Raw genomic sequence first — 14,184 nt, 5'->3', positions numbered from 1 at the left:
AGAACACTGTAGCTCTTCCTTCCCATAATTTTCTTCCCCCCCTCTTCTGTTCTTCGGATATTGGTCTGTTTCTCCATTTATCTTTCATCCTTTTTATTTCTAACTCTGTGATGTTCTGATCATATGTAATGTTCTATTATTTTTGTTATGACAGACTCAAATATGTTTTTCCCACTTTGTTTTTTAGATTCAGGGTTCTGTGCCATAAGATCGTCAACCACAACATCTTCACCAACCTCATCCTCTTCTTCATCCTGCTCAGCAGCATCAGTCTAGCAGCAGAGGACCCGGTCAAGAACGACTCCTTCAGAAACCAGGTAGCACATACAATGATGCTGTGGGTCTGACGCACACCTTTGGTGTGGGAGATCTGGGTTTGAATCCCACTGTGTCCCTGAGCAAGACACTTAACCCATAGTTGCTCCAAAGGTGTAAAACCTCTGGTTTATATATAGCAATTGTAAGTTGCTTTGGATAAAAGCGTCAGCTGAATGACATGTAATGTAAATAGTAAAAATAAAAAAAACATATATTAAAGTGAAAATACAGTATATACACATATTAAGCCAAACTTACATTGAGGCACAGACTGGAGCATTCTGTACTACATGGATTATAGCTGACAGCAACATATAAAGGAACCAAAGCAAAGCTTACTGTGACTGGCCTGTTACACTTAATGAGATTTTTTCCAGAGTACTGTAACTGTGATTTACTTTATGTTAAAATCAAGTGAAACGCCTGTTAAGCTTTGTTTTGTCAGGCTGGCAACTTACAATAACATTATTTGTAATGTAGACATACAGCGAAGAAATATGGTTAAAATAACACCCCTCAAGTTTTTTTGTTAACCTGCGCTTACCAAGAAATTGTATTAATAGTATTATTGAGACATGTCAACAATTAATTTGAGACTGCATATTCAGCCTTAAACCAAAATTCCAAAACAAACTATTTGTATTTATAGAGGAAATATCTGCACTGCAGTTATTTACATTAATAGAGCTGTTTATACGTTAATGTTGTTTAGTGTTAATGGGTGCAATTTGTGAGCTGTAGTCTAATGTAAAGACTAAGCACTGTGTTTGCTGTATTTGTTTTTAGATGTTGTGTATTGTCTCAGTGAGCAAGATCACTTGGGGGCTAATAAAGATAATTTTAATTGTATTTAGTCATTCAGCACTATGCTACAGTTGAGGTCAGCCTTAACTCCCAATAAATTGCTTTTTTTCCTGTTTCTCTCTTTATATCAACAGTGTAAACAATTCCATTGAAGCCTACAGGGAGTTATGTTGTAACTGGTGGAACCTGTTACTGGTGACAAGAATGTCAAGTTGATTTTTATTGAGTTAGGTTTTGAAGGTTGCTGAACCACTGTACAACCATGGTTCGGTCACAGTATGTATTAGAAAAATTATTACCAAAAGACAACAAGGAGCCAGTACACTGGAGTGGGTACAGAAGATTGACTGAAGAACAACTTTTTTAGTTTCCACTTAGACACTGAAATCCCCTCCTCCTTTCTTCATAGTTAACATGCCCCAAACAGCTGCACTACCTCAAAGCTCATTAAAAACTCTACCTGAAATGTGAAGGGAGGGAAGCAGTCAAGACAGGAAAGGGGAGAAGTTTAGCCTTGAGTGTCTGAAGATAGATGGGGAGGTATGTGGCTCTGGGTGCTTGAAGATGGTTATTATAAGTAATAAAGGTTCAAAGATATTCTGCTTAAATTGTTAAGTTTTCTAACAGTAAGTCATAGTTTACTATTATGGCAAATACAACTGATGACATAATTCCTCTATTTCCGGCTCAATCAGCTATTGAATGTTGTTTTTAATCCCAGGGAAGCTATGTGTAGTGAACATTATTCCAGCAGCATCATGGAAATGGTATCTCGGAATAAAAAACAATTATTTGTTTTTGTTGCTTTTTCAGATCCTAGGCTATGCAGACCACGTCTTCACTGGACTCTTCACTATAGAGATTATTCTTAAGGTAGTATTTAATGTTTCTGATATATGATAAGTGGGCCATGTTATCTATTTATTTGCTTTACTTTCATGTGGTCCTAATCGAAATAGTTTCCACATATAGATAGCAATAGAGACAGACCGGCTGCTGTTATTTGGCTGTGCTGCTGACAAACAATGATTTGTCTTTGTTACAACCTGGTTGATATGCCTGGTAGGAAGGCTTTTTTGCATTAGGACTAGAAAAATATAAAGACTTGGCTTTCACATAATTTTAAGTATGTGTCCTTGGCAGTAAACCCTTCCTTAAAAAAGTTAAAATAATGACCAACTACTTGCAGATACTATTTAATCCATGTTCAATGTTAAAGGTAAGGCAGTCGGTATCACTGCCCTCTATCTGGTTCATCATACAGTTTGTTCTTCCCATGTACACTACTAGCTGTTATTTGATCCTTTTGTAGTTTGCTCTAAAATATGAACTTTGACCCCTACAGATGACAGCATATGGGGCATTCCTCCATAAAGGTTCATTCTGTAGAAACTATTTCAATATTCTGGACCTGGTGGTGGTCAGTGTGTCCCTCATCTCCTCTGGAATACAGTGAGTGCAACATGATGTTTCCTGATGCATGTTTTATATTCTTCTCCCATTTTAATTATTTGCTGCTTTAGCATCTTAGACAAAATTGTACGCAGTGATATTAACAATATGATTCGCAGCAATTCCAAGCGACATCAACAGTGAAGCTTACAACATCCTCAATTATACATTTGTGTTATTACATGTTAAAAGACTGGACCAGTCAGCTAGATAATGACTAGTGCACGAGACAGTAGTCCAGTCAAGGAACACACACATCAAGTTGTAAAGTGGCAAAGTGGGGAAAACGTTTTTGTTAATATAAATTGCCCCATGCTTCACACATCTTTCTAGTCTCTAACAACTTTACACTTCATTACCCCCAATCCCTTTCTCTCTTTGTGATGTTTATTAAATATGTTCTCTGCTTCTTGTAGCACATAACTCCTTGAAATGCTGTGGAATTTCTGATGTTTAATATTCTATGCTACACTCTCTGTCTCTAATGCTTAATAGACTAGACTTCTCGACGTAAGTCTATATTAGTCCACATTAATAACCCCCTTAACATACCTTCACCTTAACTGTGTAAAATTGGCACTCTTTTGATTTTGTTATTCCTATTGCCTTGGAGAGTGTTGGACAAAGCCTCCTTTAAAGCAATAAAAATAAATCTAAAACTATGATGTTATCAACAGTTGTATGTTTGTGGGATTACACTGTATTGATAATAAGTAGCTGATTTGCTATTATGAACTAACCAAAATGCCACTTTTTCGGTTAAACCCCTGGGTCCTCTAATACCGTATTCAACTGTCATATCCAGTAAATGTTTATACATTTGTTTATATGTTTATTTATATCTATTTGTCATACATTTGGGGGCAGCTTAAACTCATCAGTTGTCATATTTCTTGATCAACTAAACTCTCCTGGGCTATAGAAATTACACCTAAATGCTAAAACTGTTAAAAGTAGTGTGTGCATGGGATTTTTATTGAATACATCACAGTCAAATAATTTGTGATTGTGCTGCATTTAGTAGTGTCTATAAACTACTTTTTGCTACAGTCCCAGTATCTACTGTACAGTTCCTTCTGTTATGGTTTGCTATTACTACTAAACAATATTGAAATATTTTTCCGGGGACATACTATAAATATGTATCTCTCTTGCCATGTTTCCATTTAAGCATATGTGCAGATTAAAGTAAACTATGTAAAAAAAGTCAGAATGGAAATGATTAGTAAAGAGGTTCGTCCTTTTATATGCAAATGAAAACCAGCCCTTAAACAAATTACATCATACAGAAAATGTTTGTACTCTCATTCCATGTAGTCTCCTAACATTGTGTGTGGACAGCATGAAACATTAACATTAGTTCTCATGAAAGAGACATGATCTATTTAACCTCTTATCTCTGAGTGAAGACACTATTTTTGCTTTCTGATGAAACTAGTTTGAATCTGATGGTTTGCAAAAAGTGTAACAGGTTTATCCTTCCTTGCAGCCCAGTTAACTGAAGCACAACTATATTAATTTAATATTTTTGAAATATTTGAAAAGTTATATTTAAATACAGGTGAAATTTGAATGGATTGTAGTCTCACTGACTAGAAGATATCTTCACAGCTGGTTTGACTGTGATATGTTACTGATAAAACCCTATTCCACGTGAACTACCTTTAACTGCCTTTAAACCTTACCTCCCTGTGTAACATGTTGCACAACAGGTCTTTCCTTGCTTTCTGTTTTAAAGTCAACACAGAGTAATGTCACTCCCTTTGAATCACTCCTTTAACCATTTAAAAAGTCACTCCCTCAAAAGAATACATTGACACTCTGAATACTTTTTTCCCCTTCTACCTTTGTGACACTATGGGAAAAGGTTTTCGTATTTGTTCTTCAGTTAACTGAATAACTGGCCTATTAGCTTTCCAAACTGAAATAAAACATATAAGATACTGCCAAACTAGACTTTTTGCACTTTTGATACATATCAACATTGAATAGTAATAACACTTGGCCTGGTTCAGATTACCGAAGGACCAATGTTCAAGCTTTTTCCAAACATTTATTGTAAAATTCAAAATGTCATGGTATTCATTTAATTCTTTTGGTTAGTATGTTAAAACATTTTCCTTTCAACCACATCCTTTAAAAGGTCACACTGTTTGACCTTTGCTAGAACTGACTCTCTCTTACAGCACAATAACTCTGTTTGCCCATAAATGTCTGTCTGTGTCCATGTGTTGATCTGGGTTGTATTTGTGATCCGTGGATAAAACACATACATGTTATTTTGTGTGTGTTGTATTTCTTACATGACAAGCACTTTTACTTTATTGTTTTTACTATTGTAGACAATTTGTTAAAAAGAGAAACAATGCTGTTTGCCTTCTGTTTACAAAAACTGAGCCATAATGACAGACTTTCTGATTAACGGTCCCTTAATAAGCAGTACTCTTAACAATGTCAGAAGAGGTACTCTCAGTCAAATAACAACATTTTATATTGTTATTGTAAATGATAGTTATTTAAAAAAAAAAAAGTACTAAACCGGACTATAGTGATGTTTTTTTTATTTGTACACCTGATTTTAGCTAAATAAACATGTTTGACTACTTGAGAATAATAATAAGTGCACGTCTTCCAATACCCTGCTAAAAATCTGAGATATTATTAAGCAGAGTGGTAAGGGTGGTTCGAAATATGTTTCATTGCTTTTCAGCATCAAGACATATATTTTTTGTGCCATGCGTTATCATTTTGATTTCCTTAGCTTGTGTGTCGTCTCGATCGCTACAGTTCATTTGACTCATGCGATTGTTTGTTGTTAACAAGCTGCTATTTAAATTTGTGTTGTCTCAACCATCCAAATGTGTCTTTGACTGGTCAGTAGTTTAAACCCTGTGTGTGTGTTTCAGGTCCAGTGCAATTAATGTGGTGAAGATCTTGAGAGTGCTGCGAGTGCTTAGACCACTGAGGGCCATCAATAGAGCCAAAGGACTAAAGGTTACAACACGCACACCTATAAAAACACAACATATACACATATTCTCTTCTTAACTAACAAGACACAAACCTATACTACAATTTTGGTGTGTTTTGCAGCATGTAGTGCAGTGCGTGTTTGTGGCCATCCGGACCATTGGCAACATTGTCATCGTTACCACGTTACTCCAGTTCATGTTTGCCTGCATTGGAGTACAACTCTTTAAGGTAAAGAAGGAGTGGCTTTCTTAAACCTGTCTGCAAGCTTAAGGAAATGTTATTAGGGATAATGTCATATTTCAATACTGAGTACTACATTTCTGTGTTTTTCCATCAGGGCAAGTTTTTCTACTGTAGCGACAGCTCTAAACAAACTCATGCAGAATGCAGGTAAGAGACCCCCTTTACACGCAAGCTTGTTGAACTCTCTCTTTTAGCATACCTACTGGATAAAACATGAATGTGTGTGTGTATTTGTATTTACAGGGGTTACTACATTATGTATAAGGATGGTGATGTGGGGAAGCCTGAAAGATCCGAAAGAAAATGGGAGAACAGTGACTTTAACTTTGACAATGTCCTGCAAGGCATGATGGCTCTGTTTGCTGTGTCTACCTTCGAGGGCTGGCCAGGGTGTGTGTCTACACACAAACACAATGCACATGTTAATTGATCTGTATATTGTACATACACTGTGTGCATGCTGTTTTAGTTTTACAGCACAACATGTCCTGGTTTCCTACCATATAATCTCTGCTATTTAAAGCATATTACTGGAGTAACCGAGGGTTAAGTGCCTTTCTTCTCCCCCTTTTTCTGACCTAGAATCTTCACCTCCCTCCTTTCCTTCAATGACTCTTCTCTTCTTCCCTGCCCTCACTCAGATTACTGTACCGGGCAATAGACTCTCACACTGAGGATGTTGGGCCCATCTACAACTACCGCGTGGTCATCTCCATCTTCTTTATCATCTACATCATCATCATTGCCTTCTTCATGATGAACATCTTCGTCGGTTTTGTTATCGTGACATTCCAGGAGCAAGGAGAGCAAGAATATAAGAACTGTGAGCTGGACAAGAACCAGGTATTTTTTTTCTGTTTTATATCAACTATTTCTGAATTTGTGCACGCCTCTGTGTGTGTGTATAGCTGCAGTTTTTATGCTTTGGCTTAGCAGTAAGATAGACATGAAACACACGTTTTCAGGTTACAGTAATGAGAGTGACTGTTGTCTTGACTGTAGTGGGAAAGGTATTTTGTCATTTAGGAGGCACAAGGGAGAGGGAATGGAGGCCAGGCAGTGGGGGCGAGACATGGGAGAATCTGGAGAGGCTGAACATGAGTTTAAGAGGCTGAAATACTTCAGGAGTGCAACTAGGAGGAAGCTGCAGCAGTTCAGACAGAAGATTAGACTAAAGCTTAAAGAAGGAGCCGGACGAAGTCCCTGGAGCTGTGTTTTCTGTGATGATCCATGGCTCTGCGAGAACATGGAAATGCACAGAAAGGATGGAAGAATAGTCTGGGGTAGACTGCCAAAAGAATATTATATAGCTTTTCCTCCATGATGATCTGAGTACAGAGAGACAGAGTTGGGGTACTACTTCACCAGACAAAAGTTAAAGACAAATTGCAAAGTGCCGTTGTGCATGCTTATGTGTGTGTGTGTGTGTGTGTGTGTGTGTGTGTGTGTGTGTGTGTGTGTGTGTGTGTGTGTGCGTGCGTGTGCGTGTGTGCGTGTGTGTGGGTTTGTGTGTGTGTGTGTGTGTGTGTGTGTGTGTGTGTGTGTGTGTGTGTGTGTGTCTGCATCACAGCGTCAATGTGTGGAGTATGCTTTGAAGGCACGTCCGCTGCGTCGATACATCCCCAAGAACCCTTACCAGTACAAGGTGTGGTATGTGGTCAACTCCACCTACTTTGAGTACCTGATGTTCACACTCATCCTTCTCAACACCATATGTCTGGCCATGCAGGTGAATCTCACACATGCACACTTACAGATGAATGCAAGTACACACAAAAATAACTCAATAAAATCACTGAATTGTTTGTGTTTTTGTAGCATCATGGACAGACGAAAAATTTCAATGATGCCATGAACATCCTGAACATGCTCTTCACTGGACTCTTTACTGTGGAGATGATCCTTAAACTGATTGCCTTCAAACCCAGGGTAGGTCCACTTCTTTATCTGCGGAGTAGAATAACAATTGTGCAATACAGTGCAATAGAGAAGGTAATGTTCTTCTGCATTCGGTAGGTTGCAGTAGAAAAAGTTCTCAAACAAATGTACAAATATGTGTGTTACTACTAAAAATGTACATCCAATGATTAGAATTGTCAAATACTGTACATTTTAGGCATTGACTCACATTTTTTGCAAATACCTGCTCACTGATGTTGAAATACAGTATATATTCCTAATCTCTAATAAATTTCCTCCAAATGATAATTACCATATCATGAATTTAAAACATGATTAGTAGATGGTATCATGTGTTTTTAATCTCACTGCTCCCTTGTTACCCTGCTGTTGTTGCTATGTGGCTGTGTGGGTTAATTGGTACAATTTTAAAGCTTCCTGGTGCATCAGCTATTTAAACATGTAAGGAATGCTTCTCCCTATCACAGTAGGGTTTGTGGAAAATGCTTGACCACAATCAAAAGTGAAAACATAGTTTAAATTTGTGTTTTTGTTTCTATTATTGCACAGTGCAGGTTATAAATTAAAAGATGAGCACAAGAAACCTTTTTTTTTTTTTTAGAGATTATGTTGAACCAAACAGCAATGACATAAACACATAAAGCCTCTGTACTTCAGCTCACTGACTTCTTTAATGCACTGAAGTGAGCTGAGGTGAAGTCAAACAATCTAATTTTCCTTTGTAAGTCTTCCTGTTTGGATACTTGAACAACAGAATGGAAGAATCCGTACATTTGTAATTCTAAACTATCAATTTATAATACAACAGGTATAAAAAAATACCATTGTTTTAAGTGTCTGAATTGATTAATCTTACCTTTTTTATTTGTGAAGTCAATTGCAGGAAGTTATTTGTTGAAATTAAAACATCACAAAAAAATATCATAGAATTTAATTGTTTTGTCATAAAAATCCAACTTATGTTCTATAAAATATGTCATTTTATTAAGATGGATAGGAGATGGTTATCTTGTAATAACTTTTATTAATAATTATTTACCATTTAGTCTGGGTAAGAGCCTGTGTGCCTTGTAGTATTTTGGACATATACTACTTTTTACTTATTACATATACTACTACGTATTATTTTTTAACAGTTGGAATTAACCGCCTAACCGTGCAGAACAATCTTTAAGGCTTGGGAATTGACTTCATGCTGTGCTGCATTATGTATATTATGTAATGTCATGTCATGTTTAACTCAAGTAAGGCTAATTTAAACTGTCAGATTTTGTAGAAGCTTTTCTGTAGCACAAGTTGTAAACCTTAAGAAATTATACAAACAGTTTTTCCTTCTTTCATGGATTTACTCTATGTAATAAGGTTTAAGTGCAGCATGACAACATGTTCCCAAGCCCCACTGAACGATGCTAATGAGAATATACCACTTAATTTGTGTTTCAGTAAGTTGCAACTTTAGAATGTTTTCACCTATTTGAATAAACTCTTCCGGCACACACAGGGGACCAGCTCACTAACACTTTTACTTCTCAGGTATTACAGTCGTCAAGACTCACGTGGAATCAGCTCCAGTAACATTTGATCTTTGAAAAAAATGTGTGCAAATGCCTTTTAACTTTTGAACAGTTTCTATTGCCTCAGCCTTCTTTTTCAGTTTTTTTTTCTTACTGTCTAAACATTGTTTACGGTGTCCAGTTGTTGCCCAACTTATGTTTTAAAACTGATGTGTGTCTACATTAGTTTTTCAAACAAATTGAATCACTCCATACATCATTTAGCATTTAAATACTAATGCCAAGCTCTGTTAATGTTTAACCCTTGTTTTAGATTAATATCCTTACACCTAAAAACTACTTCACTAAAACCACAATGGAGTCCCAGGATGTCTTGTAATATTTGCATAACTTTTTATGACGATAGCTCCGCTGCTGATGACACATGATGAGCTTAAAATAGATCAGTAAGATAGATTTTCTCTCAGTATCTCTCTGTATCTGCCAATTTACCAGTTTGAGGCAAACAAATCAGTGGTATTTGTTTGTGCATATTGGAAGTTATGCAGTAATTCTGTTGGTGTACTACGGTATATACCGGTGATCAGTGTTAAATAAGAGTTCTAGACTAGAGGCCTCACATCTCATTATCCAGTGATCCTTCTCATTCCCCTGCTCCAACCTCAAACCATCTTTTGACATACAATATCTAAAAAGTGTCCTCCCAACTTGTTGCACAATATTGGCATAAACACAGTAACATCATTAGCCTTTCTAGCAACAGTAATAAAAAATGTAAATGTGCTATGGGAAAACAATAAGCCTGAATCTGAATTAGATGTAATTTGCTTTACAGAAGATGGTAATGTTTCTGAAAAGCCCATGTGCCAGGCTAGTTTCCAAATTACCCTTGTTAGATCTTGGCTGTGTCTCTAAGTTCAAGTATACTAAAGCTGTGTCTCTACACCAGAGCATAGCACATTCTCTCATATCTCTCCTTTCACAGTACACATAAGTACACATAACATATATTTTTATTTTACCACCCTAAATAATACTATTCTGGAGCTATATACCTGAAGCTATGTGGATGTTTTTTCATAAATACTCACTTTGTACTACTACTGATGAAAAATTGCGCTCAATAAGTTAAACATACAAAGTTGGCTTTAAGTAATTATAATTAAATAAGGAAAATACAGACTTAAATGCCATCTAACACACTATAACAGAACAGGAAATTTGACTGCACTTGAACAGATACTGCAAAGGAAACAAGTTGATTCTGTTCATTAGAATACAAATGTTTCTTTTCATGTGCTGGTTTCCTTAGTGTACTGTACAACCTGAAACCACCTTAATAGGGCTGCGAAGTGGCAGCAGATGTTGTTTTCCTTCTAACCTACCTTTCTTACCCTCCTCCTCCTCCTCCTCCTGCTCACCTCATCCTGTGTAGGGGTACTTTAGTGATCCCTGGAATGTGTTTGATTTCCTCATCGTAATTGGCAGCATAATAGACGTCATTCTCAGTGAGATCAACGTAAGTACGATGCCCAAACTCACTCTTCTTGGCGCTCTCTCTTTCTCTCTGTCTTGTGCCCTCTTGCTTTTTCTGACTCTTTCATTTCTTGCCACTGCTCTCCTTTGTGGCTACTCTGTGTTGTTTTGTGCTGTCTTTTCTCTTCATCTCTCTTCCTTCTTTCTCTGTCTCTTTCTCTTATTCTTCCTCCTCCTTCTTTCCCTCCATCCTTAACTCCAAGATGGCCGCTGCTACTCAGGGGACCCCCAAACACAAAGGTTCCTGAGCAAGAACAAGCTTCTTCCTAGGTTTCTTTAAAAAGTAGAGGGAACAGAGGCAGGGTTTTAGCTTTTAACATAAAGGGTTCTTGTCTTGCGTCCTCCTTCCTTATTCCTTACAGCATCTCAGATGTTTTCAGGTTTTTTTTTGTTGTTTTTTTGTCAGACTGTGACATGTCCTCAGGTTTGATTCCCTCCCTCACTAACGGAACTAACTCACTGACCAATAGCAAACTTACACATCATTTTTAACTACAGCAACAGGGGCATTTTTTTGTTGTGATTTTGTTGCGATTTGTTCTTTACTGTTGTTCTTGTTGTTGACATTTCCTCTCATGGACAAGCATGACCGATCGCCGCTGCTCTTCCTCTGCTGTCCATCTCTTTCAGACTGCCCCTTCTATTCTTTTTTGCCGTTGAATTTTGTTGATTATTTCCCTTTCTCCTACTAGAAACTCCAGTGCTCATGTATATAACGTTTTTATCTTATTTTTCTCCTCTCTCCTTTAATTTCCGTTCTATCCATTTTTTAAATGTCTTATGTTCTGTCCTTTTCTTCTGTTGTTTTTCTGTTCTTTCCACCCCTACGCAGCATTATTTTGTTGATGCATGGAACACATTTGATGCCTTGATAGTTGTGGGTAGCATTGTTGACATAGCGATCACTGAGGTTAACGTAAGTAGTCCAACACCCTCCCTCCCTTCCTGCCTGCCTGCTCTGCCATTCCCACACACACACACACACAAACAGACAGAGTGCCGATACCCATCTTGCATGCTTTCAAATGATTAGGGAACTTCAGCTGCACCACATTTGGACTTAAGAGACGGCTGAATAAGTCTGGCAGTAAAAACAGCCAGATGTAATGCAATAAAAACAGAGTGCCCTGCGTAGGGTTTGAGTAATTTAAAAACTTATGAAACACAAAATTGTAAAGTTATACTTGGAGAACTTTGACCCTTTGAAATCTAAATACATTTTAATACAGTCAGTTTTATTTATGATTTATATTTTTTGGGGAACTAACATTATCATTACTCCATTATACCTTAAAATGTGTTGTTTATAACAATGGAGGCTGTAAAACTTGTTCTTGATGTTCCCCCTTCCCAGTCCTACACATTGTTCTTCAGCAGTGTAATAAGGCTGCATTTAAAACTTTATTCTCCTAATATTATTCTGTTTAGATTTTATAGTATTTGAAGCTGCTATAGATAGGTATTCATGCCTCAGTCTGCTTAACATCAATAGCATCAAAAACTATTGCATTTGCCAATAGAACCTGTTGCATTGTCTCAGCACTTGTTTTTGGTTTCACATTTATTTGATCTTTTATCATTGCCACAGGGGATAGTGTCCATTCCCCTGGCATGATGGACACTGTATAGCATGACAGATGTAAAGGTGGTATATCCAGGCCTTGTACTGTATATAATTATTCACATTTCTGCAAAAGAACAATTTTCTGGAAAGAAGGAACAAATACAGATTCTCATTTCTGAACAATGGTGTTTTGACCCAAGGGTCATGAAACACACTCAATTCACAAATCACTAGGGACAACTTTACTCCAGTTGCAGTTGTTGTTTTTTAATTTTTATCTGACAATAGTAATGTGCAGAGATGGGGAACAATTTGATCCATAAATGGATTTACTCAAGGCCTGTGAAACATATGTAAATGTATGTCTGAATTCATTAATTATCGACGTTGAGGCCCTATGGTCAATTGTGGGGCTAAATAAGAATTAATATTCCAAACACAAGTCAAATGTTGAATGTCGATTGTATTTACACTTCAGGGATAGTTGGTGTTTTTTTCAAAGTGCTTTTTGGCAGAAGAATAGGCTAAGAACTATATATACTGCCCAGTGTGACTGGACAGAACATTAGAAGTAAAAAAAAAACATCCAGTGAAAATGTGGCAGCTTAAGGTGGAGACAGATATATCTGATATATCTATAGCCCAGCCAGCTACTGCTTCCAGTCTTTATGCTAAGCTTCTGTATGCTAACAAACGGCTGGGTCTAGTTTAACATTTTAACAACTGACATATTTTGAGGTACATATCTCAAGTCAAGTCTGAAGTCACTTCACAAAAAATGTGCACAGATGTGTTCACCGGTGTGTTCCTCCATGGAGGAATAAAGTTTCAACTCAGACAGCGCTGGCCAGGCATACTAATAGGGTGAGTGTATCCCAGGGGTGTATGAGCTTGGAAGTTGTTTTGGGGTCTTTAGAAAAGGAATTCCATTTGTCCCAATGCAAGGCTAACCAAGCTGCTTAGAAACAGCACTGGGTAATTTTAAAACAGTGCATGAATATTTTATGTTTTAATCAGTTATTCTATTTAGAAATTTGATGTCAGGGGAATCACAAAAAGTATCATACATGTCAACATCCTATTGTTGCTTTGCAGATAATGAATTTATCTGATCTTAAAGCAAAGCATGCTTTTACACTCAGGATGAAAGGGAAAGGAGTGTATAAATACATAAATATTGTACATACATAGACACTTAACAAAAGGCCGACAGAACTTAAAATTCTTTTTTTTTTAAATATAACATTTCTGTTAAGAACTGACAATCACTGATCAATTAATCACCTTTATACTGAGGTTTAATGGGCCAGAGATATTCACCTTTGTCATCTATCCAAGTCACTGATGTTGCACGCAGCACTTTGGTTTGGAGTTTGCCTTTGATTTGATTGATTTTGTTGATTGGTTTGCAGTTCTTTTTGTATGTTTTATTATTTTCCTCCTAACCTAAAGGCATGCCCCACGTCTTTTTTTCTTCTTCTTCTTCTTCTTCTTCTTCTACTTCTTCTTCTTCTTCTTCTTTCTCTTCTTCTTCTTTTTCTTCTTCTTTGGTGTTTTTTAATGATTTGGGTGATGAGATGCCTAAGCTACCTTTTCTATTTTTCTTTTTAAGAAACCCTCCGCACTACAATACTGTGAGAACTCTTGTCTGTTTTTTTAACTGGGACCCTGCCACAGAGACATTTAAAATTTTAGCCTGCTACTGCATTTCATCCGACAGTAAAGCACAAGTAAATGCTTTTTAACCTACTGAGCAATGCAATTACAATCTAATAGTAGCAGCTTGCCAACAGCAACCTCTCTGTTGTTGCATTCCTAAGTGCACAGCAAAGTGCAGTAACAGGCCAGCTTTAAAATGTT

General features: G+C 36.9%; 1 protein-coding gene across 9 annotated transcripts in view; it reads left to right on the top strand.

Moving 5' to 3' along the window:
• The window catches only part of cacna1c (calcium channel, voltage-dependent, L type, alpha 1C subunit), a 186,652-nt gene that overhangs the window by 149,536 nt on the left and 22,932 nt on the right, over positions 1–14,184 (top strand). For 5 of the 9 annotated variants that reach the window (XM_034863709.1, XM_034863708.1, XM_034863707.1 and 2 more), the window contains 11 exons: positions 188–317; positions 1,936–1,995; positions 2,468–2,574; positions 5,481–5,568; positions 5,668–5,775; positions 5,885–5,937; positions 6,034–6,180; positions 6,432–6,633; positions 7,361–7,519; positions 7,609–7,719; positions 11,593–11,676. In XM_034863709.1, coding sequence (XP_034719600.1) covers positions 188–317; positions 1,936–1,995; positions 2,468–2,574; positions 5,481–5,568; positions 5,668–5,775; positions 5,885–5,937; positions 6,034–6,180; positions 6,432–6,633; positions 7,361–7,519; positions 7,609–7,719; positions 11,593–11,676 — 1,249 coding nt within the window. Of the gene's footprint in view, positions 1–187; positions 318–1,935; positions 1,996–2,467; positions 2,575–5,480; positions 5,569–5,667; positions 5,776–5,884; positions 5,938–6,033; positions 6,181–6,431; positions 6,634–7,360; positions 7,520–7,608; positions 7,720–10,659; positions 10,744–11,592; positions 11,677–14,184 lie in introns of all 9 variants that reach the window. The other 4 variants (XM_034863710.1, XM_034863704.1, XM_034863702.1 and 1 more) reach the window with 1 other exon arrangement.

Source organism: Etheostoma cragini, chromosome 23, assembly GCF_013103735.1.
Source record: "Etheostoma cragini isolate CJK2018 chromosome 23, CSU_Ecrag_1.0, whole genome shotgun sequence".
NCBI classification, from domain to species: Eukaryota; Metazoa; Chordata; class Actinopteri; order Perciformes; family Percidae; genus Etheostoma; species Etheostoma cragini.
This window is presented reverse-complemented; position numbering and strand designations above follow the sequence as displayed.